The sequence below is a fragment of the Simochromis diagramma genome, unplaced genomic scaffold, assembly GCF_900408965.1.
Source record: "Simochromis diagramma unplaced genomic scaffold, fSimDia1.1 OVJJ01000387.1, whole genome shotgun sequence".
Classification (NCBI taxonomy): Eukaryota; Metazoa; Chordata; class Actinopteri; order Cichliformes; family Cichlidae; genus Simochromis; species Simochromis diagramma.
Genome location: NW_024387152.1, coordinates 6,531,275 through 6,555,606, shown reverse-complemented (window position 1 = coordinate 6,555,606; position 24,332 = coordinate 6,531,275). Strand labels below are relative to the sequence as shown.

Genomic DNA, 24,332 nt, shown 5'->3' with positions numbered 1-24,332 from the left:
CAATTTTTTTCTTTTGAAAAAAAAAAAAAACAGAACAAGAAACGGAGAAATTCTTTTATTTACACTGTGGTGTTAATACTGAAACACCTAAATGATTTAATCGCATTAAAGTGCTCTCTCTCTGACCATTTGTAATAATGAGATGAAAAACGACGAAAAATTGTCTTTCCAAGAATGGGCCTTAGAAAGGGAGACAAAAACCTTCGCCCTGGTACAAGTAAAGGTCAAGCAAATATAACACAATAAGAGAACCATTCAGCTTCATGATGGCAATCCAGAAATTAAAGTGGAATGTTATTAAATACCTACAAACAAGTGCCATGAAGATTAGCTACAGAGTCAGCTATAATGAAGTTATGAGTACCTTGCCCTGCAAGGTTTTCAAAATACAAATACAAGGACAAAAATGCTGCTCATTATCTAGTTTTCTTGATGTACAGGGATAGCATAATATCCATTCACAAATCTAATCTAATCCCTGGTATTAAGATATAATACTGAGTATGCTTTTTTTGTTTGTTTGATTGTCTCCTATCTGTGTTGCAGTGTGTTACTATAAAATAATGAGCGGCATATTTTCTAGAACGTATTAGGCAATACCTAATTTTTAACAATAAGTGTCAGCGTACAACTACTAACACCAAAGCACTTTTTTTTTTCTTTTTTACACATAAACGATACCACCACACCGAACCACATTACGGTCATCACGTTATCATACCCACTGAAAATACACAATTGTGTTCCCATAGTTATGGATTCGATTTACCCAGTTCTAGTCATTTGGTTCAAACAGCAGATACATCATGTTGACTCTATTATTTCCAACAACATCTACTCCAAAACATTTACATGATAAAGTATATACATTTGTACAAGTGAAGGACAACTTAAAGAAAAAAAAAAAAAGTCAGATGAGAACCTTTTTTTGGCATCTAAACACAAAATGCAGTGGCGATTTACCTCTTTTGACATTTATGTTACTGTGAACAATGTCACATATGCTGTAAAAGAAAAATGTGTTATTACTTATTGCACAGTGCAACCAAAAAAAAAAAAATTGCTTTTGCACTTATCAGCGTTCCAAAAAGCAAAGTCCAGATCATGTGTGTTCAGCATTGCTTTGACAATTATATTGTTACAATGCATTTTGCTTTGAAGACTGAAGACGTAAACTTTGTTATGTTATCTTCAAATATTAGATGGAACAACAGTTCAAGCACAAACTTCTGGCTGCACATGAAAGTGCATGAGCACACTGAAAATATCTCAGAATCAAAATTGATCAAAGTTGATCATCAAAATATGACAAGAGCAGCTAAACACATATTTAACAACCCTAGTCACGTAGTTACACTGCAGTAAGCTGATGCTGACAATAACTTCTGGGAAAGAAGATCCAAGATTTTATTGAGTCTCAGTGAATGTCACTTTCCATGAATTCCTCCTTGATGGAGTGCTTGCTCCGTGACACCTTGCAGTCAGGCATGTCAAAACCAAAGTCAGCCCACTCATCAGCAGCCGTCATGCCTGATGTCCCAACAACGCTGGACCTGTTGGGGATAGTGATGGTGTGGCGGACGCGAAAGTGCACAGCTTCCATGACCCGCTGGCGTTGCAGTTCCCCACCTGCAGCCCCAATGGCCGCCATTGCGGAGGCAGTCATGTTGCTGCTAGAGCGAAGTAGCTGCTGCCCATGATAGTCATGATGATGAGAAGAAGCAGGCAGCTGCAGGGGAGCGCCTTGTTTCATGTCCTGCAGACCTCGCCAGATGATGAGGCGGGACTGTTCTGGTATCTTTAGCGCACCCAAATCCTAGTGAGGGCACACAGACATTGGAGGAGTTCAAGAGTGTAGCAAAAAAGCAAACACAAAGCAATAAGAGTGTGTCTTTACGTGTTTGCTTGAAAATGCAAAAGGAAGTCAGGAAGTATTAAGCCTGCTTAATAAGGTAATTCTTTGCATCATCACTAGTGGTCAGTAATTGTCTGGGATTTGTTTGTACCTTGTTGCTTTACTTTTCTGTTTTGTGTCTCTTATTGCAGTTTCTTTTTTTGTTGCCATTTTTACCTTTTCTTCTCTTTCTTTTATTTGTTTTAATAATTACATGTAACATTTCTTATTATGTCTATTATTTCTACTGCTTGTAGATTGTATGTGCAGGAACAAACTGGTTACCTCCATGGAGAGAGTTTGGAGATGGTAGATAGACTGGAGGCCTTGGGAAGTGAAGTACTCAATGAAGTTCTGACAGCCCAGACTGGTGAGAAAGCTGTATGGGGAGAAAAGAAGGCCTGCTTAGACCAGAGATACAACCTAAAACTGGGACTTAAACAAAAACATTACTCCTGAGAAAAACTGAAAGAGAAAAACAAGTATTTTCTGGATTTACTGTAGTAATATCTATAGGGGGACAAGTCCCTATAGCTTATTCTAAGTAAAATAAGAGGGAGATTTAGGGCACAGATCTAAAGGATACAGAAACTATACATCTGAAGAACTGTAGTGAAATTAAAACCATAAACATACATTTATACAATATTAATGATTCATAAGGCCATTATTGCTTTGATGAAGAAGCTTTATTATAAATACATGAATGTTAACGTTTTGGTAACATACAAAGTAACTGGAAAAAGAAGCTAGCTGTACAATTTAACGGTTTAATTAACATAATAGTCTGCAAAAACAAAAAGACAAATCCTGCTGTATCAAAAATGCTAAAATTGCAAGAGCAAGTCATATGACTGCAAAATGGACAAAATAGCTTACAAAAGTAAAATTAATTAAAAAGAAAAAAGAAAAAATATAGTTTAAAATTAAATAGAAATTAAACATTTCTTTTGAAGAAAAAAATCTGCTGCATTGCATTGCATTGCAAATAATGGCTGTTTACACAGTGTCAGTGTGAAGGAATTTAGAACTAGGTAAGACACACAGTTTCTGCTTTTCAAATGCAGGTAACAAATCCATAGCAGAGGTTTTACAAGTCTTGAGAGGTTATGCTGTATTATTTAATGAGAGCTGATAAACATGTGATTTAAACACTTATATGCATCTAGCAGAAACCTGAAATAATAAATCCAGCCAGCTGAAAGCATTGGTGTTTTTCTTTTTCTTTTTCTTTTCTTTTTCTTTTTTTTTTTTTTTTTTTTTGCTGTGTTCTGGTTTTCATTTTTTTCTGCACGGAACAGGAACATTTTAATATTAAAGGGGCCAAAACTGAAAAAAACAACAACCCCCAAAACAAAAAATGTTCTTTTCACTTTTATTTTAAATATTACTGACTTGACCTTTCTACTTATCGTTCTTTTCCACTTTAACTGTGCCATGTATACACATTTTTTCCATGTTACCAAGTCTCCAGTGGGCCTTCACTATGGCACTCTCAAAGGGTGTTTACAGATCTGTATTGTTATTGCAAGCCTTTACAAAACAGCCACAACATTATGTTTAAAAAAAACAAAACAAAACAAAAAAACAGCTCAATCTTGTCACATTTCGTGGCAAAATAGAACGTTTCCAAAACACTGTTTGACATAATACTATGTAAACATGGCCAAGTAAAGTAAAGTATTCTTATGCCACTAGTTTACATTTAACCAGACAAGTGCATCTGATTGTCAAGCGGCCTTTTTTTTTTTTTTTTTTTTAACAGGTGAGTAAAGGAGGAGTGTCATTGGAGGGTGAGGTACCTGACAAGGCTGGGGTCAGGGTTATACGGAGGGGGTGGGCTGCAGTGAGAAGCAGACACTATATTCTGACTGTTGTGGCCACCGTTCATTTCTCCATTTGCCTGCATGTGGTTGCTGTTGAGCATGTTTGGACCTGTAGGAAAGGGACGGGTGATCAATAAAACTAACAGAAGCAACCTTGGATAAAGTACTGTAACAGTTTTGGAAGTAATGTCTTGAAACGAAATCACACACATAGATAATCACCCATATGAGCCATGGAAGAGGGGGCAGTGTGGTGTTGCTGGGGCTGCTGTCCTGTGAGCTGGTTGACTGAGGGTGGCTTGCTGAGGCCTCCGTGGGAATGCAGCTTGTTCATGTTGGACAGTGGAGAATAGGAGGAGGGTGATGCCACGTGGCTCCTAACGGAAAAAGACGAATGTTGCAGAGATTAGAGAAAGAGTTTGTCTCAGTGTTACTGAGCATGACAGACACTTTACAATTTGATGAAATACAGAAGACTCAATGTGCATTTGGAATTTTGCACTGTGTTGATGTTGTTCCTACATCATCATAACAATGTCACAACCAAACCACAATCAGTAGCCTAAATTTGGCTGAATGACATAATTAAGTAATGCACTGCATTACTTTAAAGAAAAAGTAACAAGTAGTGTGTAATACATTACTTTTATTGAGTGTTGCTCGGTTGCAACATTAAACCTGGAATGACAATATTATGGTCATGCAGGAACAACAGCAAAACGGACAAATCCGATGCACGTTCCTAATAAAATAAAAAACACAACTTTTATATGTAGAGCCAAATGAGTGTATGTGCATTGAAGTGACTCACGGTCTCTGCAGCAGCTGCTGCTGTGCTTGTTGTCTGTAGGAGTCCACCAGCTGCTGTGGCACAAGCTCCACCAGTTCCAAGCTGTCTTTAATCTTCATCAGCAACTCAAAGTTCTCACGACCACGAACCTACACACAAACATGACACAACCGTTATCCTAAGCCATCAATGACTGCTGAGTCCAGTAAAAATAGTGCTTTTGTTCCAACAATTTAATAAATTAGCAAAAAACTCACAAACCGTGAGTCTGACAGTTAGAAAGCTAATAGATGAATCTAAATTTTCTTATTATACATGTGTGAAAGCTCTTACAGGAATATAGTAAACCTCCTCTTCTCCATGCCGCCTCTTCCTCATGTTAATGTTTGGACTGGGAATGTTTGTTGGACTCTGTTTAAAATCTGCAGATAAGAGAAACAGAAGCATAATTAAGCAGATTTATACCACTGTTTTAGACAGCAAACAACCAAGCATGATGTATAACAACAATGATGCAGTTTCACATGAAGCTGATGTGCTGCACATAATTATTGCTAATTTCATTTATACAGAGGGGTATGAATATTGCTAATTTCAAGTCCTTGTTCCTAGTTGGGTTTTTTAGAACCACAATACACATATAAAATTTTACAGTCTTCCATTACATGAAACTGTAGCACACTTTAGACCTGAAACTACAATAATACACATAAGAATGTACACCAGTTAGAATATGATTCTACAAATAAGAATAGTTATGAAATTATATGGCAAAGTATAGTATCAATTCAATTGGGTGTAAAAGATTTAATATCTGGGATTTCAGCTGTTAGTGTGTTGATCTTTATGGAGACTACTTATTGTCCAAATTTAGATCTTGGACATTCACCATGCTCCTCTGGGCTAGACTGTTTATATATTTGAAAACTAAATTAGGAAAACACAAGTGAATGAAACTTTAAAAGCTAAAATGATTGTATCTTTAACTGTTATAATTTAAAACAAACTTTTTCCCCATGAAGTCTTATTTCAACTCACTGCGCTTGTTAGCACTTCCATTTTTGGCCACACTCTCATTCAGGGCCTGCTGTTCCCTGAAGTGGTCCTCATCAGCTTTGCGGTCTCTGCCCGGACATGCACATATCCGACCTTCAAATGACCTTCTGCCCAACACTTGACCGCTGCAGAGATTATATAGAAGAAGAAAATGTACTAATTGCAGCATGTTTTAAAAAAAGTGATGAAATGTCAAACCAAATATCTCTGTTTGTGTATGAAATATGAATTGTTGCCTTACTCCCTGGTTTCCAAAGTGATGATAATGAGGATAGGTCTCCTGTTCATGCCGCCCACACAGCTGCTGTTGCACATAAAATTATATAGGATGGTGGTAAACTCAGTCCCTACCTGTAACACAGAGCAACAAGGTTTTAGTTTTTACTTTGCTTCCATTAGTGCATAAGTACTTATATCACCATAATATAACGGTGAGAAGTGTAACTGTAACTGTACACCATTTTAGGTCTCGGTATTTAAAAAAGCTCATTTCTTTTCATCGCTCAAGTAATTTTTTTTTTCAAAAACACCAATTCACCACCAGAGGGAGGTGTTGTAGCGCACGTTGATGTGATGAGAGACAAATGTACTTTATATTAACTTTTTCATGACAGACATGATGAGTCTTGTGCTTGCGTGGACATGTCTGGCATCTTTATTTATAGATGAGCCTCGTATTAAAATTCTTAACTGTAGCTGACTGTTTCTTTGACGTGTTCATCATATGTCTCGTCTTTTCTCTTGGCTTAATGTCCAAAAACAAAAGAAATATCTGCAAAATGCCCATTTTACAAACAACTAAATTTTATCAGAGGCTTTTTCTGTGTATCTTTAAATACCTGATACAATGCATATGTATATCTCTGCTGTTATGACCCGCTGCAGGTCAAGTACACTACCACCAACCTGTGGAGCCTCATACGGGACGATGACACTCTGCCTGCCAGTAACAGGATCATCCACATACTGGCAGAGGTTATTTCCCTCCACTCTGATCAGGTGACTGGCCGGAGCTGCTTGACCTGAGGAGATAAACATGAGAGAGAGTTGGTTTATTTAAACTTGGCAGATACCAGGTACAGTTTATTGTGTAGTATAATGTCCAGAAAACTGCTGTTCTTAATGATGCTTGTGGTTGTTAAGTGAACTGCATTTAACGTTCTGCTGCTCTCTGTTACTTGCATTTTACATGCTCATTCTGCAGTCCCCCATGCAAGCAAGAATTAGCCAAACACTAATGAGACATATAAAAAGTATAAAATATGTCAGCATAATTACTTATGTTCAAAAGAAGAGATTAGCAGATTGTACCATCATTGAAGTCTCGTCCTAGTTCGTGGTTGGGGCATCGTTTGACCACTTCAGTCACGTGCTCCGCCTTCTTATAGATGGGCATGGCTCTGATGATGCTGCCATGCGGAGGAGAGGAGGATAGCTTGATCTGGATTGGACAGGTTTTGGCAATCTGACAGTAGAGCTTCTTCAGCAAGGGAGAGTACTGGGTAGAGAAAGAACACACGCGGTCAAGTTTCAAATCAGTGGTCTGAACTTATAAATGGGAATTTAATGTGCTTGTGAAAAAAGCAAAAACAAATCAATCAAAAGGTCACGGCCGATGAGGCGTTGCAGTCTTGCTCCAGTGACTTTCGTCTCATGCTCTCAAGAATAGTTATATATAAACGTAATAAGAGAACACATTACACTACTAGTGACATAATTACAAAAATAATCTTTCAGGAGGTGGGACTGTTGTCTCAAAATTAAATAACCTACAATTAAGTCACCTATCAGCAGACAAAAAAATAAGTCTCTAAGAGACAGAAGACAAGGTGGACAGATAAAGAGCTGCGTAATATGATAATAAAAAAGTTTGGTGTAAAAGCAGCACACTATAATTACCACATAAAACCATGAATGAGAGCAAATGTTGTCAAATAAAGAGCAGAGGAGTATGAATGGAAGAGAGAAACACATCAGCCAGTCAGCAGTAAATTTTCATTTGTGTTATAAAGGTAAATGTTGTGTAGCATGAATACATGATAATTACCCAGAAGACTTAGTTTGTGGGTAGTAATGTGAGATACTGCAAGTGATAGAGAAAAAGCGTAACTGTACACCTTCTCTCTGGACAATAGTATGAAAAATACAGTTTCTTACAGGAAGCGTAGCAGTCATCTAGTTAAAGTGAAATAAAAATATGCTGATCTGTGCACAACCAGTCTTCACTAATTCCTCAGTTTACAAGTATTTCCACATGCACATACATGCGCTTTCGCATGAATGTGCATGTGGAAATGCCATTACACATGCACCCAAAGACATCACAAGGAATGAAATGGCCTAAACATGCCCCAACACAATCGCAAAATCTTAAAAATCTCTCCTGTTGTGATCAAACTATGACCTTCCAGGAAAAAAAATAGAAAGTCTGTTCTTTCCTGTGTAGACTTGTTAAAGTGAGCTTAAAATGCAAATGCGTACCGTATGGGAGAACTACAGCACTCGCAGGTCAACATTTGTGTTGCTGCGTAAGAAAAAAACAAAGAGTCCACGTGAAGTTGTCTCTTTGCATTTTCTAGATTATAGAAAGGAAAAAGAAATAGAAACACAGAGAGAAGAAATAATAGAGAGAGACTCATGGAACACGGCAGGTTACATGATACGTATAGGACAGTGTGTTGGCAATTCTAAAAACAAACAAACAAACAAACAAGAATTATTTGTGATAGTAAAGAAAGAAATTTATTAGACAAAAGTGAAGAATTTCATTCTCAGGTTATCTGACTCTCAGGATTCACGTATCTCTGCATTACAGAGGCCAACAATAAAAAGGAAAGGCCACATGAACGTGTTTGTGAGTTGGTTCAGATGTAACTGATAGACAGCGGCTATCACGACCACACTATTCCTTTTCCCTTCTTTTTTTGTTTATTTTTTGCCCTTTATTACTTTTTTTAAATTTCATTTTTACACACACAGACATATTTCTGTGTGTGTAAATGTAGCTGTATTGGTGTCAGAAGTGCAGTGCTATTAAAAGAACTGCAGTATCTGATGCAGGAAAAGATGAGTGATGGACAAGTTGGGCTTTGTTTCAAAACACAAAAAAGGCAGAGAGAGTAGAGAGGAAGAGGAAGAGAAGGAGAACAAATATGCCAAACTTGGATTAGTTGCTTTGTCACTGAGTTGGAATAAATCTTGTGGTGACTGAGAAAAGGAAATTAAAAATGGACAGAGGGGTAAAAGAATAAATTGTAAGAATACAATTAATTATTTTAAAAACGGAACGAAGCAATCTCTGTATACACATCTGTCTGTTTATGCTTTTCTTGCAAGAAAAGGAGAAATTTGGCACGTATCCTGCTGGAAATCAAAAGAAGTGTAGTGTTGTGTTTAAAGTTGTTCGGATAAATAGTGGTCTCATTTTTTTTCATTTAAAGTTTCCTAAATGAAACTTTTAGGAAACTTGAAAATTAAGTAAAAGCTTCACCAATTTAGTGAAAACTGTTTTTTGATCGACTGCTTTTGTGATAAATTGTTAACTCTTATAATATTCTTTCTGACTTTCAGATGGACAAGTTTTGCGAACAGTGCTTTTAGCCACTGCCAAAACATTGTTTTAATGTACATGTTGTATTTCCTTTGGTCAGTGTGTCATTTTGAGAGTTTGTGATTTACTGCAGTAAAAGTGTATTAGATCTGTATTAGAAGCTCACATGTTTGTCTTGGTCAGAAACATACATAAATCCACACCAAAAGACTCTTGTCTGATCAAGTTTAGAAAATTATGCCATAATGGTAGGGACAGGAATTTTATTGCCATCTGTCCATCCATCTATTCATCCATCCATCCATTCATCTATTCATCTTTGCTTCTACACGGTGGACCAATGGAGACAGGCCCTGACAGGTTCCTTGAGAAGAGGTGTTAATTGCCAAACTGTCATCCATACTCACAGGCAGCAGCTTGCCCGCTGTAAATTTTCGTAACAAATATCAGATTTATTTATGTACATTCATACACACACAGACACAGTGAGCTGATATACAGTACCATATAAGCTGACTTTTCATACACTGTAATCATCGTGTATTGGAAGTAAATTAGTATAGGAAACCTAAAAGTCACCCATGTTAAAAGGTCTAATGAACCATAATGAATTACAATCTTACAATATAGTAATCTTTTTTGTCTAATCCAAAAAGTAAAGCTTAGGCTGCGAGGGAACCATAAGAGCCTATTAAAAAAACATTTAAATAAATAAAACATAAATAAGATAAAACCATTCGACTTTAGTGATTTTCAAGTAGCTACATGCACAGTCCATGGAGTCTTACGGTTAACTCCTTTAGAGTATTAACATAAACACTGTGTTTCACAGAGTATTATGGGACACACAGCATGACCTAATGCTTAAAATATTAGCTTTCTCTGTGGCGCTTAGCTGTTATCAATTCAGAGTCCAGAACATCAACAAGAGCCCCTGTTCTATAGTGAAATTAGTTAAGATATTAGCTGATTAGGCTGATTTCTTTAAACACTGTATACTACAAAAGCACTTGTTTTACAGCACAAAACGATCAGTCCTCCAACTAGGAGCACATTTATTTCCCCTGTGAAATGTCATGCGTCCCAAATGTGTGAATTCTCTTTCTCATCAACTCTGGTTTCCCACATTTGATGCTTGGCAGGAAAACCAATGGTGATGTGGCTTTGGATGATGCATCAGGAAAGGAAGGGAGGGATGCATTGTGCAGAACATGTTGGGACGTGTGTCCTAACGGAGAGAGGCTAATAGCTGGGAAGAGCAGCTTCTGACAAGCCGCTGTGTAGTGCATGCTCGAGCCTGCATCCTGAGTGTATCACACCCCTTCCTACTACTGCCACATACTGCACACACACAGACAGACACACAAACACTCATGCATGTTCATATACACTTACACACAAACTAAAGTCTGATTGTATGGAAAGGGGTCTTATTATATGACAATACTAAGGTGTTAGATCTTATTTCTAGCCATGGTGATGCTTGCCTGCATCCAAGCAGAAGAATCATCTTCAAGGGGCAGGAGAGCGGCAGAGTTTCAGAGCTATTATCACTAATGGATGCTGTCTTGACTAGACGTGGATGGGGGTGGGGGGGGTTGATTGCCAGAGCAGCTTAACATGGGTTTGGATGGACTAACTCTATGTGGAAATACTTTGATAGATGAGAAAACCAGGATTGTGTCTCCTCCTCTGTGTTCACCTGACTTCTCGTCTCTTTTCCTTTGAAAGGTACCAGAGTTGGACTAATCTAATGACAAGTTCTATATACCACAATCGAATGCTTTGTCAGTCACTAATGATGTCAAGTCAAGTTTATTTATTCTGTGCCAAGTCACAACAATAGTCACTTCGAGGCAAAGACCTTACAGTATTAAGGAGAAACCCCCAGTAATCAGATAATCCCTACTATGAAAAATAATGGCAGCAATTCTGATTAAACTGATAACGTGGAATGTGAGACGAAGGGATTTAATGAAAAATGCTCAATGGAATAAGTAGATATCTTCCCTTGAGAGGAAAAGGCAGAGGAGCATGAAGAAGGGCAGCTAGGAAGCTGCTCGTATTGAATATGCCCCTACGCCATTTGGTATTCCACATTGCCTGAGGCCACAAGGAATACACATGAAACTCCTGTTTTCTACATTCAGACAAGGTGACTCAGTCTTATAGTCATCCCTTTTTTCCAAACAAGTTCAAACTTGGGTCTTTTACTGAATTTCGCATAAATACGCACACCCATATTTGCATCCACATTTCAGACACACATAAATCCTCATGCAATCTTTTGGGTAATCCCCTACCATTAGTAGAAATGTAGTCATCCTGAGAGGCTTGACTGGAATGCCTTTTCTTTCTGATTATTGTTTTATTTACTTCACTTTCAGTAAAATTATTTACTTCACTTTCAGTAAAATGTAAATATGTTGTCATTTTATTGGGAAAGAGTTTATGTCTATATTCCAGGATGTTTTAACTCAAACGGCTGCATATTCTGTAGGTATTACATGTGGTGAACTTCTTTTTTAACTATCTGTAACACTTCCTTTAAAGAAATCAATGCTTTATACAGTAGAAAATCATATATTATCATACTCCGTCATTTCACAGATTAAACATTTTCTTTTTTCCATAGCTATATAATAACACTTATAATTTGCCGGTCTTATAATCAGGCATTCAAGATAAAACAAAGCATTACAGTAAACTCCACCAAAGCTATGAGCAATCACCCAGTCTCTCTTTTTGTTCTAATCCCTCCTGTTTAATGGCAGCAGAGGCATCTGAATAATCACAGGTTTCCTCACAATCCTTTTCTGCTGCCTCATCATTTGTATCTTAAGTCGTGTGCCAGTCAAACACTCCTTTGTTTCTCCTCTTATAGCGCAGAGACACACACACACACGCACGCAAGAGGCTATAACTTAAATTGTTAGGCAGTTAAAAAAAAATATTTCTCTTCTGTTCTGTTAAAATTGTAGCAAAATACAGTTTTCAAAAACTATTAAGAGTTTTGCTGTAAAAACAAGAGGTCTGTTGGCAGGCTTTTATTGATTTTTTAATTCAAAGCTAAATGGTATTGTTAGAGTTCTTTTTCGGATGTTATGTACTTTCTGAATGAAGTCAAAAGATGTATTCTGAACTTTAAAATGGCACGTTAGGTAGAAAAAGGCAAGGTAAATAGTAAGTATCACATTAAACCAAACAGGTCACAACAAGTTTTCGGATCATTTCATGGCAGTAAGTCATCAGGTCAAACTAATATTTTTGTGCATGCTTTCTCTGGTTTCTGTGGATGTGTTTTGGCAGAAGATTTAATGAAATGGATGAGAATAGAAGTTAGACAAAGGAGATGACAGGTATACTCAAGGGCAGGAGAGAAGAGCAGAGGAGAGAAGAGGGGGAACTTTAGGCGCCAGAGGTGACAGCCATGAGTGTGTGCTAAGACCGGAGGAAGAAAGAGACAGAGAAAGAAAAGCAACAGGTCAAAGACCACAGTTCCAATGTCCAGAGGAGGATCTTCTTACATCACTGAGGGCTGAATGAAGAAGCTCACCATGCATGATTAACTTTAGCAAACACATACGCAGAGGATCTCAATCTATCACACAGACACATTCACAGGCCTCAATGCACACAGAGACAAACACACACACACACACACACACACACACACACACACACACACACACACACACACACACACACACACACACACACACACACACACACACAGAAGGAAGTGTGCTTTATCTTTCACTTGTTTCTGGGAGGTCAACTGTGAGACAGTTGGAGGTGACACTTTTTGAGGAGAACAGACTTCTCATCAGGTCATAACAACACACACAGCCTCTATTTCACCTACCCCTCACCACAATCACATCACAAAGTAGTTGTGTGCATTGCGTTCATTAGAATTGATAATTGGCGTGTAAATTTCCAATACTCATATTCCTCTGATTTTTTTTTATTATTTTTTAAAATACTACCTCAAAAGTTTGAATTCCAGCTGAAAGCTGTTAATGTAGCTCATTCTAGAGGAGTAGAAGAGGCAAACATCACATCCAATGTGAATTTTTATCCCAGTTCAATCAAGTAGAAATCAGTCTACACGCAGTTACAGTCAGCTAAGAAAATAACACAATGTCTATATTTTGGAAGTTGTGCTACAATCTGTTCAGGCATTGGCTATAAATAAAGACCTATTGATATTGACCAAAAAAACCCAAAACATGACGATGATTTTTGCCATAATCAAGCAACCTTAAAATACTATTTGTGTAATTACATTATCATTAAAATGGATTATTGCACTGACAAAGTGAAACAACACATGAGGCAGCAATTTCTAATATACTCAAAGACAGTACACCAAAATATATTAATCAAAATAACCTCTAAATTACATAAACTCATATGATATGATATTTTTATTTCTCACTCGAACTGCTTAAAGAAACCAAACAAAGTCTTCCAAAAGACTACCACAGAACAGACTCATAAAAGGTGAGTACAGGACAAGATGAATCACTGAGTCGTGCGCTACTTTCGCTTACACATAGCACGCCTGCACATGTACTGACTTGAGTGAGTGTCCATGTGAACGAGTGTCTTTGTGTGCATGTTTATGTGTGTTCGAGGGAGTTACTTAGTAAGACAGAGAGCTAGAAAGAGTAAGAGAAGCCTGCATGCACAGACATACACCAGCACACATCATAGCCACAACAGTGTGTTTGTGTGTGTGTGTGTATATACTCACGGTCCATGTGGCTGACTTGGCTGTGCTGGACTGCTGGAAGGACACCTGGAAGGCATGTGGCCCAGGGTAATCGGTGTTAGAAGGGATGGCAGGGGCAGGCGACAAGCCCTCAAAGGTGGAGTTGGGCTGGGAGTAAGGTGAGGGGGTGGGCACGGCCGACGAAGAGGCGTTTTCGGAGCTGTAGGGGCTGGTGGATGTCGCACGGCTCCCCAGACTCTCCATGCTGCTGCTCAGCAAGTTGTACTGGGACTGTGAAGAAATGAAGAGAAAAGGCAATGAGGGAGGTGAAGAGGTAGGGAGGGGAAAAGGCAGAGGGAGGACACAGGTAGAGGTGTCACAGAGACAGGGGCTTAGAGGCTCAAAGGAAGGTCGGGTTACACTTGGAAGGGAGATGTGGGTAGTGCGTGTGATGCACAGTGTGTGTGGGGGCATGCGTAACTATTTTATGATTTATACATAAAAACGACATCAACAGGTGTGTAGAGGTGAATCTGTGAATGGCACTTGCAGTGAGGCCCACACTGTACCTTCCTCGGGGCTATAAGAGGTGTAGAGTTGTAAAACACAGGAGTGATCTGCCTAATTGCCTGCCATTCTCTTTTCTCTCTTCGGTATGATGGATGAAAAAAAAGATTTGATGTACTGAACTCTGCTAGTGTCTCGTGTGAGGCCTGCATTTTGTTTTTAAACTCAAAAGCTACAGTAGAAGGAAACCGTATTAAAAACATGTGATTTCAAAAAAGGTCAGAAAACACAAGCTGCAGTCCACCACAGTCTACCTCCTGCTCTTCAAAATAAAACAATCTGTGAATAACATGAAACCAACAGATAGTCAGTTGACTGAGACAGAACAAGAAAAAGTCGGCAGCAAAGAATATTCTGAAAACCAAAAATAATCTTTAGTGTGAAAACACATTCCTGGATTCATCCCTGTTGCCCGCATTGTGCACGTGTCAAACAACTGAAGCTGATGGCAGCTTCCAGTTGAACCGTTTCTATTCCACACACATACACAAAAAAACCCCTCCAAAACCAAACAAAAACAAAAGCCTTTACCTTCTTCTTCACGTAGTACATCCTCTACTGCTTTGGTCTCATTTGTCAAATCTTCAGTCAGTCAAACGTCCAAACACAGCAAACCAAAGAGAGTGCTGGACCAGAGCCTAACCACAGAGTTCAAGCAAGGTGTGCATCAGTGGACATACCACGCTCACTCACTCACACATAGGCGCATGTACTGCCAGGACAGGGAAGAAAGGTGAGGACTGGTGAGGAGAGAGAGAAACGATAGACTGAGATGAGAGGAGAGAAGCAGAAAGGGAAAGAGGGATGGGAACCCAAAAAATTGTACGACATTCTAATTATGGCATGCCCGGACATAGACGGCAATGCCGGGGTGCATGTACACACATGCTCCAAAACACCTTGTGAAGGCCTGCACTAAGTAAACACTGTCTGGTTTGACAGAGAGAGAGAGAGAGAGAGAGAGAGAGACAGAGACAGAGACAGAGAGAGAGGCAAGAAGAACAGCATATGAAAGGATAAGCGTTCAAGGGTCAGATACCCCCGCCACTCAGTCGTACCCCCACAATCAATACAACATTAAATTAGCACAGACTTTTCAAAACTTTGGTAGCCTTAATAAAGAAGGATGAAACTCGCTTAAGTCAAAATCCATCCATGAGCATGTAATTACAGTGAATATTATTAAACAAACTGTTTCATCTAAGGTTGTGTGGGAAGGTGGATTAGCGTAGTAATATTTAATTAGCACAAAAGCGGTTATACCACTTATAAATTCTCAGACTGGGACTAGTTGAAAAATCTATAAACTGTGACTGGAAGTAAGATGAATCTGAGATGAATCTGAATTCACAGGGACATTTATCTGAAGAATCATGTGTCACACTGGAAAGCTGAGTGATCATTTACCTGGCCCACCACTGCACTTCTCCTTTTTTCATTATTGTGTCTTGTTCTATTCACTTTCACCATAAACTGAAACTATTGGATCACTTCACCACACGATCGTTCCCCAGGGCTCTTCTACTTATTACTTTAAGTTTGAGCGCTGAAACTTACAAGGACACAAAATTTAATACAGTTACACAAGGATACGTAAACCTCGTGTGTTTCTATGCCACGGTTCAGCAGCTGAAAGCAAAAGCACAGGTCAATGTCCAAGACTTAATGCAAACGATGCAGGTTAAATGAGGATGCACGCATGCGTGGGACTTTGGAGCCATACATTGACACTAACTTGAGTTTATGTGAGATGGCACCTCACACAGGATACAACTGGGATAAACAGATAAAGAGGGAAAATTAATTGATGCTTAATAGACATGCAATGTAATTCCCAGCATTCATATCAAATGTCTTAAATGTATAATCTTACAACAGAAAGAAGCACATTCATAGCATCAACTTAGATGAACGTGCATATCCTTTTTTTTTTTAAAAAAAAACATGACAAATATCAGCATTAATGCTTTTTTTGTCTTCTCATGAAAAGTGCACACAAATCACTCTGACATCCCTCTAGTATCTTAGCGCTTACCACCTTTGAAATTTTCCATCTAATAGGTATTATCAAAGGGGCTTTAGAGGCACAAGAGAAGCCCAGGTGTATGTGTCAACAACAGAAAACGCCACACACACCCACGCCTACGCCCCCACATAGACACACACACACACACACACACACTGAGAGAGCAAGAGAGACTCACACTCACAGGTGCGTTGTGCTTGGTCTTAATACCTAAACTCAATCCATAACAAGTTGAAACAGAGCTAAAACCTCCACTGCAACTATGTGAGTAAATGTGTTTGCGCGATACGATGTGTCTAAGTGTTTACACTTCCCAGCCCAGCAGCGTCTGATGTCCCCTATGGGCAGTCATCCTGGTAGCTGCCACTCAAAGAAAAGTTTTAAAGGCTTAAAACATTTACTTCAGGCAGCAGCAGCAACCTTCACCTGTCAAGATGAGTGAAACATAATAGGCTGAGGATAAAGAGACAGTTTAAATCCTAATGACCTGTTTTCAGAGCCACTTACTCAATGAAACAGCTTTCAGCACTTAACAACACAATATCCCAACTATTTATATTTTCCAACTGATTTAAGGAAACAGCATGACCAAAAAGAATAACTGAATAACTCATAAAAAGAATAACTCATAAATGAATGGTCTGGTATTATATCAAAAGTGAAGCATGTCTAAACGACACCAGCCATGTTAAACAGAGGTGAGGAGAAGTGGAGGTAAAGAGTGGTGTGCAGTGTAAGAAGGTTGCCCTCTATTGGGAATATCTCCAAAGAGCAGGAATAGGATATAAATTTCATTTTCACAGTGATCTGTAGACGCTGTAATTCTCTGTAGAGAATTTTCAAGCAGAAAGTAAATCACGTTAATGTTTTGGTCAATTTCTAAAACCCAGTGATTAATATTGGAATATAGTGGTATGATAAGGATGTGTTTGAGAGTTCTGCTTGTGCTTTATCATAGAATTTCCATAATAATCCAGTTTGTCAAAGTAGTGATAAAACTATCTCCATCTTTCCACCAAACTAATCAAATTGTTTTAATTCAAGAGCAGCTCCAATTCAAGCACATCTTACACATCCATGCGTCTTAACAGCATGATGAGTAATGAGCACTGCCATTGACTTGAAAAACAGTTGCTCTACAACGAACACCAAGTTTCAAACAAAGTAATATGAGATATTCTCCTCTAAGTGTGCAGTTTCCAAAAGCAAAAAGGAAGGAATATGACCCAACATCAGCAAATTACACTCGTTCACTTACCATATCCAACAGCATCTTAGAGCTTCTAAAAAAATAAGCTGTGTTTCTACGATGTCTCTCATAAGACTCTGTTCAAGGGTGACTGTAATAGCTGAGTTCTCCATTGCTAGGTGAACCTGCTCTAGAGCAGGGCATGATGGAGGGAAAAAAGATGTCCTGTCTCTGTTCTCCACTTGTTTCCCTTACTTTACTGGGCCTTCTCCTTGTTCTGCATCTAACAACAAATCCTTGCTCCACCTCTTTTCTTTCTCTCATGACTATTCATTAACCAGCTTGGCAGGCCCAGACTTGCCCAAATAAAGATTATATCTGACCAATACTCCAGATCAGAAGAAGGGGGGGGGGGACCCTGAGTGTAGCTGGGAGTTCCTTTTGATTTCATATTGAAAGATCAAGTGGTTGGAGTGAACAATTAGGCAAAATGAAAGTGTATATTATAATAAATTTTGTAAAAACTGTAAAAGAAACTGTAAGAAAACTGAGAATAAATTAACTGATAAAACTGCTGTTGACTCAGCTGGAAGACCGTGTAAACAGAATTCAAGTGTGAAATGTATTCAAATAATTTAAAGCTCATTTATAATATTTTACTCAAAAGACACCATAAGTGAAACAGATTTTTTAATTTATCTGTATTTTGAATCTATTTGTACATTTTTAAGCTCATTTTGAATTTGATGGTAGCAAAACATTGTCAAAAAAGGGAGCAATTAAATAATGGAAAAGCCCTGCAATCTTCATCATCTTATGAATAATTAGGGTAATCCATAATATTGACGCTGTTAGAGTCTCCCAGAAGTAAATTATTGTTGGAATAAAAATGTATGTCGCACAGTGAGAAATGTGACCTTGTCCTGACCTTTTAATTCTGCAGACATCAAACTGAAAATGAGCAAGATTTCACAGGACTCTATGAAATCCTTAAATAAGAATGAATGGATCACCGGCAAGTGTGACACCTCTATAAAAGCTTACATTTTGCCTGTGTTCTGCGCTAAATCATTTAGCACAATTCCACAATCTTCCTAAGAGTGGACATTTGTGTAAATTCATCTCAAAATTAGAATATAAAAGACTAAAAGAAATTCCCCAAAAAGAGCTACATCTCAAATTCTGCAGACCTTAGGTAACAGTAGAATTAGAAAAGGACCGAACAGGTATGGCAGGTGTGGAATGGTTGCCCAGAGAAAGCCTCTCCCATCTAAGAAGAACATAGCAGCTGTCAAGCACAGAACCTGATTATTTTGCAGTCATTGAATCAACCATACCAACGTATTCTAGAGTCAAATGTGAGGCCATCTGTCTGATAGCTAAGGCCTTAGCTGAAATTTGGTCATCTAACAATGATCCCAAGCACAGCAGGAAATCTACAACTGAAAGGCTAAAAAAGAAAAGAATCAGCCAACCTCAACCCAAGTAAATGCTTTGGTGCATAAACAAATGCCTCCAAACCTTAATGAGCTGAAGCAAGGCTGTAAAGAAAAGAGGGCCACAATTCCTCCACAGTGATGTGAGAGACTGATAGTCAAAGAAAAAGATTCACAGGACTTTACAGAGTCTTGTTAAAAATAACTGCATTCTTCAAGAAACAACGAAAATGTCTGTCTTTCATATTGTGATATATATAAGTTTTAAAGAATTTGCAGTACATTATACTATGTTTTGGTCACTTTTTTAGGTTTCCCAATTGGGTTTTTTTGTAAATTGGAATGTAAAAAAAAATGCATTTTTTTCTGTGGATGGTAAGCCCAGCAGGTGAATACACCTGCACCGTGTGTGCATGCTTGTAATGTACACACAGACACACCCCAGCCTACAGATGGTTCTGCAGTGGAGCAGCAAGGGGCTGTTGCTTGATATTTAATGACCATTCTCCACGCAGACACACACACACACACACACCTCACAGTCCCTAAAGGCCACCCAGAAGGGAAATAGAGAGGGAAAAAGCTGCAGAGGAGAGGGAAACAACACAGAAGGGAATCTCCTCAGCACTGGAGGGAAAATACAAGTAGACAAAAAAAACATTCCTAGATGTGTGCGTGTGTTCTCACAAGATAAACTACCACATCCGATAATGACAAGAAAAACTTAACAGATTCTATATAAAAGCAAAGTCTGACCACAATGTGTGAGATGAACTCATTTTCCTACCATAACATTCTCGTTCATGTCTCTCATATGATAGACATCCATGGAGACCTCTGCAGTGCTGTGGTGGTTCCCCGGGTTGCTGGTAGACGGCACTGGTTGTTCACCTGGCTGGCTGCCTGGGGGGAGCTCAAAATAGGTACTGTCTGGCTCTCTGTGAACACACAATGCATATAAGATGATTATTGAGATGTGGGATTTCAATAAGTAATTATAGCATAAGTGTGTTTTTGTATCATATAATAGAGAGAATTATATAAAAAGAAGAGTTTGAAAAAAAAAGACTTTTTATCCATGTAAGTCATAGAATACAAGTATACCCTTTATCTCTACCAAGTACTATCATTTTTTATCCTTTCTTCCTTAAATTGTAACCAAATATGATCCTTTATATTCCTTGCGATCAATTATTATACAACCCGATTCTTTTCTTTTTGAGCCTTCCAGCTGTAGATTTCCTGCTGTGTGTCTTAAGAAGGAAGACAGCAGGCAAATGTTGGTTTTCCCCCTTTTTCTCTTGCTGCTTAGTTTAAAGATTTTGGACTATTTGCTTATCTTTATTCTTTCAGCGCAATAAAAATGAAATATCTGATAACAAAAAATAATTTTATGGTAATATACTTTTTTCTTAGCAAATTTGTGAATTTAAAGATATCATCCTACTTGCATAAATAATCTGTCATCCAAAATAATAAAATATCATAACATGAGAAATCAAATCTGAATTCTCATAGTGACAGTTTTGTTCTTTTTGTGTGCATTATGCAGTAAGAAATATTGTCATTTTTTAACCAATAAGTATTAAAACACAGCAGTACTTTTTAGCGTTTGCTGAATAATGCCCACACAGAGGAAAAAAAATAAATCAGCTGTTAGATAAGGCAAGTATTTATCTTTAGCTCTAGTAAACATATTTAATAATTTCACTGTGTTATACAGAAAAAAGACTTCACTTTCCTTCATATTATGTATAAAATTGTGGCATTAAAATTAATCACATATTAGGAATTGTAATTTGTAAGAAAATAATATTTTAGATAATGGAGAGATATATCATATAATTAACTTGATACACTTACATTTTTAATCAGATCATTATATAATTTGGAAAACATGATGGGAAGTATATCAGTTTTCAGTGATGTTGACACTCACAGGGAGCTCCACAGGTGTTCAAAGGTGCCTCCTTCTTCAGTAACAGTGGACTGGGACATCTTAGAGGATGGGTAGTCTGGCGAGGGGCAGACCACTCTACAAAGAACACACACAGGCACGGACAGTTACACAAAGATCTCTTTTCTTAATTAAAAATGTAGGGCGGCAGTTACTGAAACAATTATCGAAAAACTGACTTTTAACTTAAAAAACTAAAACGTGCAAGTCCAAATATATGGTCGTTTTTTTCCCATGTTAAAAAATATATTAGACAAAAGTTCAAAACACAAACGCACATTCATCCAGGTGTGATCGCACTAATGTAGTCCCACTGAGGTGGCACAAGGTGTCGTGGGGCCTGGGCTTGCCCGGGCCTGCCTGACTCATCACCGTCTCACTCCGAGGGGAGGCTTCTGTCCCTCAAAGGCTGAACATCACATCCTCCGTCTCTGTCTGGAAATAACGCCTGCACTACAACTCGAAAATGTATTCAGACTGGAGTCGCCTAAGTAAAAACGCAAGTCAGGATAGCTCTGAGTAGATGCGCATCTGGTTTCCTGAGCGAAGTGGTCTTCACGGTTCGCAAGATTAACGCAACTTTATTCAGAAAACATAGTATCGCCGCTTGTTAAGTTAAAATGATGGCATGATTGTGGAAATTTAGGAAGGTACTCGTCACATCCGGGCATGTTTGCAGTGTTAAATAAGTATCGAGCTGTCAAAGTTAGCCTCGTTTGCAAAAACCTAGAATAGAAGCATAACCGGACTACAGGCCTACCGGGAAAGGCGATAAGGGGATGTCTTGATTTTCCATTGAGTCTCCAGCTCGATTTGCTGACGAACACATCCAACTGAAAATCCTGTCGGGCATATTTGGTCCTACAAACATTTTTTTGTGGGCCTACCCACTGCTGCCCACCATGGCGGCGTCACATCTCCTTAGTAACCCCTCTGCAGGATTGTGGCAAAAACTGTGGCAAAGGTGCAAGGCTGAGAGAAGTAAATTGCAGTAGCTACATAAATAAACGCAAATCTTCGGTGTTTTAGCCAGTGTGGCTGGAGATACAGATTTCAAATTCTATGAATTTAGGAGTTTAAATTTAATCTGTAAGTCTACTGCACCCTATAGCCTTATCTCCAGGTAACAGAGGTCTTTTCACTTTGGTCTGTACGGAATCGATTGACGATATCCAACCCAGTAAACATCTAAAGTGATGTCATGTGTCCTGAACAAAGGCTGCTTTCCTTAGTTTCCTTACTTTTTGTTGTAATTGTTTTTGTGTCCATTAAGCTTGCGGATTATGCGTGGCACAAAAACCATTGCATTTGGCATTAAAACAATAGTGAGGCGCACTGCGCATCTTTAAGAGACCCCCGCACACGTAAGTGGACACTTGTAATTTGGAACTGTGGAGCTGCAGCTCAGCTGTGTGGCTTCAGGTTCCCGCTGTTCCCGCGGAGTATGCCGCCGCAGAAACCAGCTCCCACCAGCTCGTCCTTCAGTGCCGCCTTGAAAATCCCAAATCAACCAGTATGTTCGCACAGGGGATCTGACAAAGAACCAGTGCGATACGAGCAGCAGAAAAGACAGCAGCTCCGCTCCCCACTTTGAGAAGCTTAATTGGCATTCCACCTGGACACATAGCCTACCTCCTTTTCACTTAGCCCGCACCACAGGGGGAAAAACTTACACTTAGCCCGTTATTTAACTGATCAAGATAGATAGATAGATAGATAGATAGATACTAAAAGTCGATCATTCAAACCTGAAAAAAGCAACAACCCCCCCCCCCCCCCAAAAAAAAAACAAAACAAAACAAAACAAAAAACCAAAGGTTCAAAATGAAATAGGCCTATTGAATGAAAGTACCGTTGGCACGATTTGGCATGTACTTGTTACTTGATTTGAACATGATTTTATATACATTTTTATCGTAATTGTCTACTTTCCCATGATAAGAAACATTACCGTTTTATTTCAATAAAACATTGCTAGTCGCCTGACTCTCGCCCTCCTTTTGAATATGACATTGCGCCTCTGTGATATTCACCTGTCTCTATTTTGTATCTCCACTCCAGGGTTACAGCACCCATGACAACACACATACACACACGGTGCCGTCCCAAGGGCCATTTTATTCGGAGAAAAGTCTTAATTGAGAATAAATCAATTTTTAAAAATATGGTCTTAGATTCGATGGCCTTCCTTAGGGCCACGTGAAATATTAAGGATTCATAGCGTTGTCGCAGTTGAAGTATTTGGATGTCACTCCTTGTGCATATTGAAAGTTTTACCTTGAAATGTATCCTAATAAAATTAATAAAGAAATTCAAAGACAAAAAGTATAAGTGGGTTATTCAAATCAAATAATAAATTGCAACACAGGCCTTATAGTCTGCATAGGCTCTGTTTGCTGTACGCTGATGCTTTTTCAAAAGGCCTAGTATTAAATTTAAATCATTATTATTATCATCATTATTGTTAGCGGGCCTATGATTTGTATTGGCTACTGCCCTAAGAATCAGCCATGTGAAAAAGACCATTAGGCTATCCAAACCGCGACCTTGATCAACAAAATAACTAAAAGGATTTTAATGTAGACAGTAAATTTTACTTTATTTTTTACATTTCACTCTTACCCATCCTTTGACATTTCTCAATACGTCTTGTGAATAAGCTTCTTTTAAAACTCAGTCTAATTGTCACATTTTGGGAGGAAAAAATGCTCATAAGTAAAATCCAGACCACCATTTGTAACATATAGCTCATTAAACATTAATAGACGTGAGCCTACCTGAAGGTTATTCTTATTCCAATCCAAACACCCAGGAAATATGTTGCGTCCAGGAGCTGTCTGTTTATTATCGAACGTGCCGAGAGAGTGACCCTCCATAAAAAATAGCAACAAGGGGAAAAAATGGAAAAAATCGATTGACTCAGGTTGATAACAATGACTGAAGTTGATTGACTTTTCTGAGAAGCAATATTAACCGGATTCAAGAGGAAAACTGATTTGCATGCTCTCCAGAGAAGTGTGATCTTTGCTGAGGGTGACCGAGGAGGAGGTGAAGCGTTTTTTGCACTGGGAGAGCAGGGAGGCGGTAGCGCGGTTTAGCCGCATATAAGCGGGAAAGCTTTGGCTCAACCAGGAGATGATGCTGGGGGATAATAAAAATGTGTTAGGCTGCCTTTTACTTATACATTCAAGTATATATATAAATGTGTTAGGCTGCCCTTGCTTATACATTCAAGTATATATATATACACTGTAGGATACAATTAAGAACGAAAGAAACATGATGGGGAAGAACTTAAGGCAATGAGCGAAATGAAAAACAATG

General features: G+C 38.5%; 1 protein-coding gene across 4 annotated transcripts; it reads right to left on the bottom strand.

The window, feature by feature from the left end:
* Window positions 1-42: 42 nt before the first annotated feature.
* On the bottom strand, window positions 43-21,411 carry tp73 (tumor protein p73). Of its 4 annotated transcripts, none has more exons than XM_040047749.1 (14): window positions 21,287-21,411; window positions 20,991-21,086; window positions 19,839-19,989; window positions 13,876-14,124; window positions 6,878-7,064; window positions 6,473-6,588; window positions 5,808-5,917; window positions 5,549-5,691; window positions 4,844-4,932; window positions 4,532-4,659; window positions 3,931-4,097; window positions 3,697-3,829; window positions 2,180-2,273; window positions 43-1,816 (listed from the first exon to the last, which is right to left on the bottom strand). In XM_040047749.1, exons 2-14 carry the CDS (start codon window positions 21,047-21,049, stop codon window positions 1,418-1,420), a joined length of 2,025 nt encoding a protein of 674 aa, XP_039903683.1. In that variant the 5' UTR covers window positions 21,050-21,086; window positions 21,287-21,411; the 3' UTR covers window positions 43-1,417. The 4 variants fall into 4 exon arrangements, with proteins under 4 accessions (XP_039903683.1, XP_039903684.1, XP_039903686.1 ...); XM_040047750.1 differs by having other exon boundaries at window positions 3,943-4,097; XM_040047752.1 differs by lacking the exons at window positions 19,839-19,989; window positions 20,991-21,086; window positions 21,287-21,411 and adding an exon at window positions 14,932-15,203.
* Window positions 21,412-24,332: the final 2,921 nt, after the last annotated feature.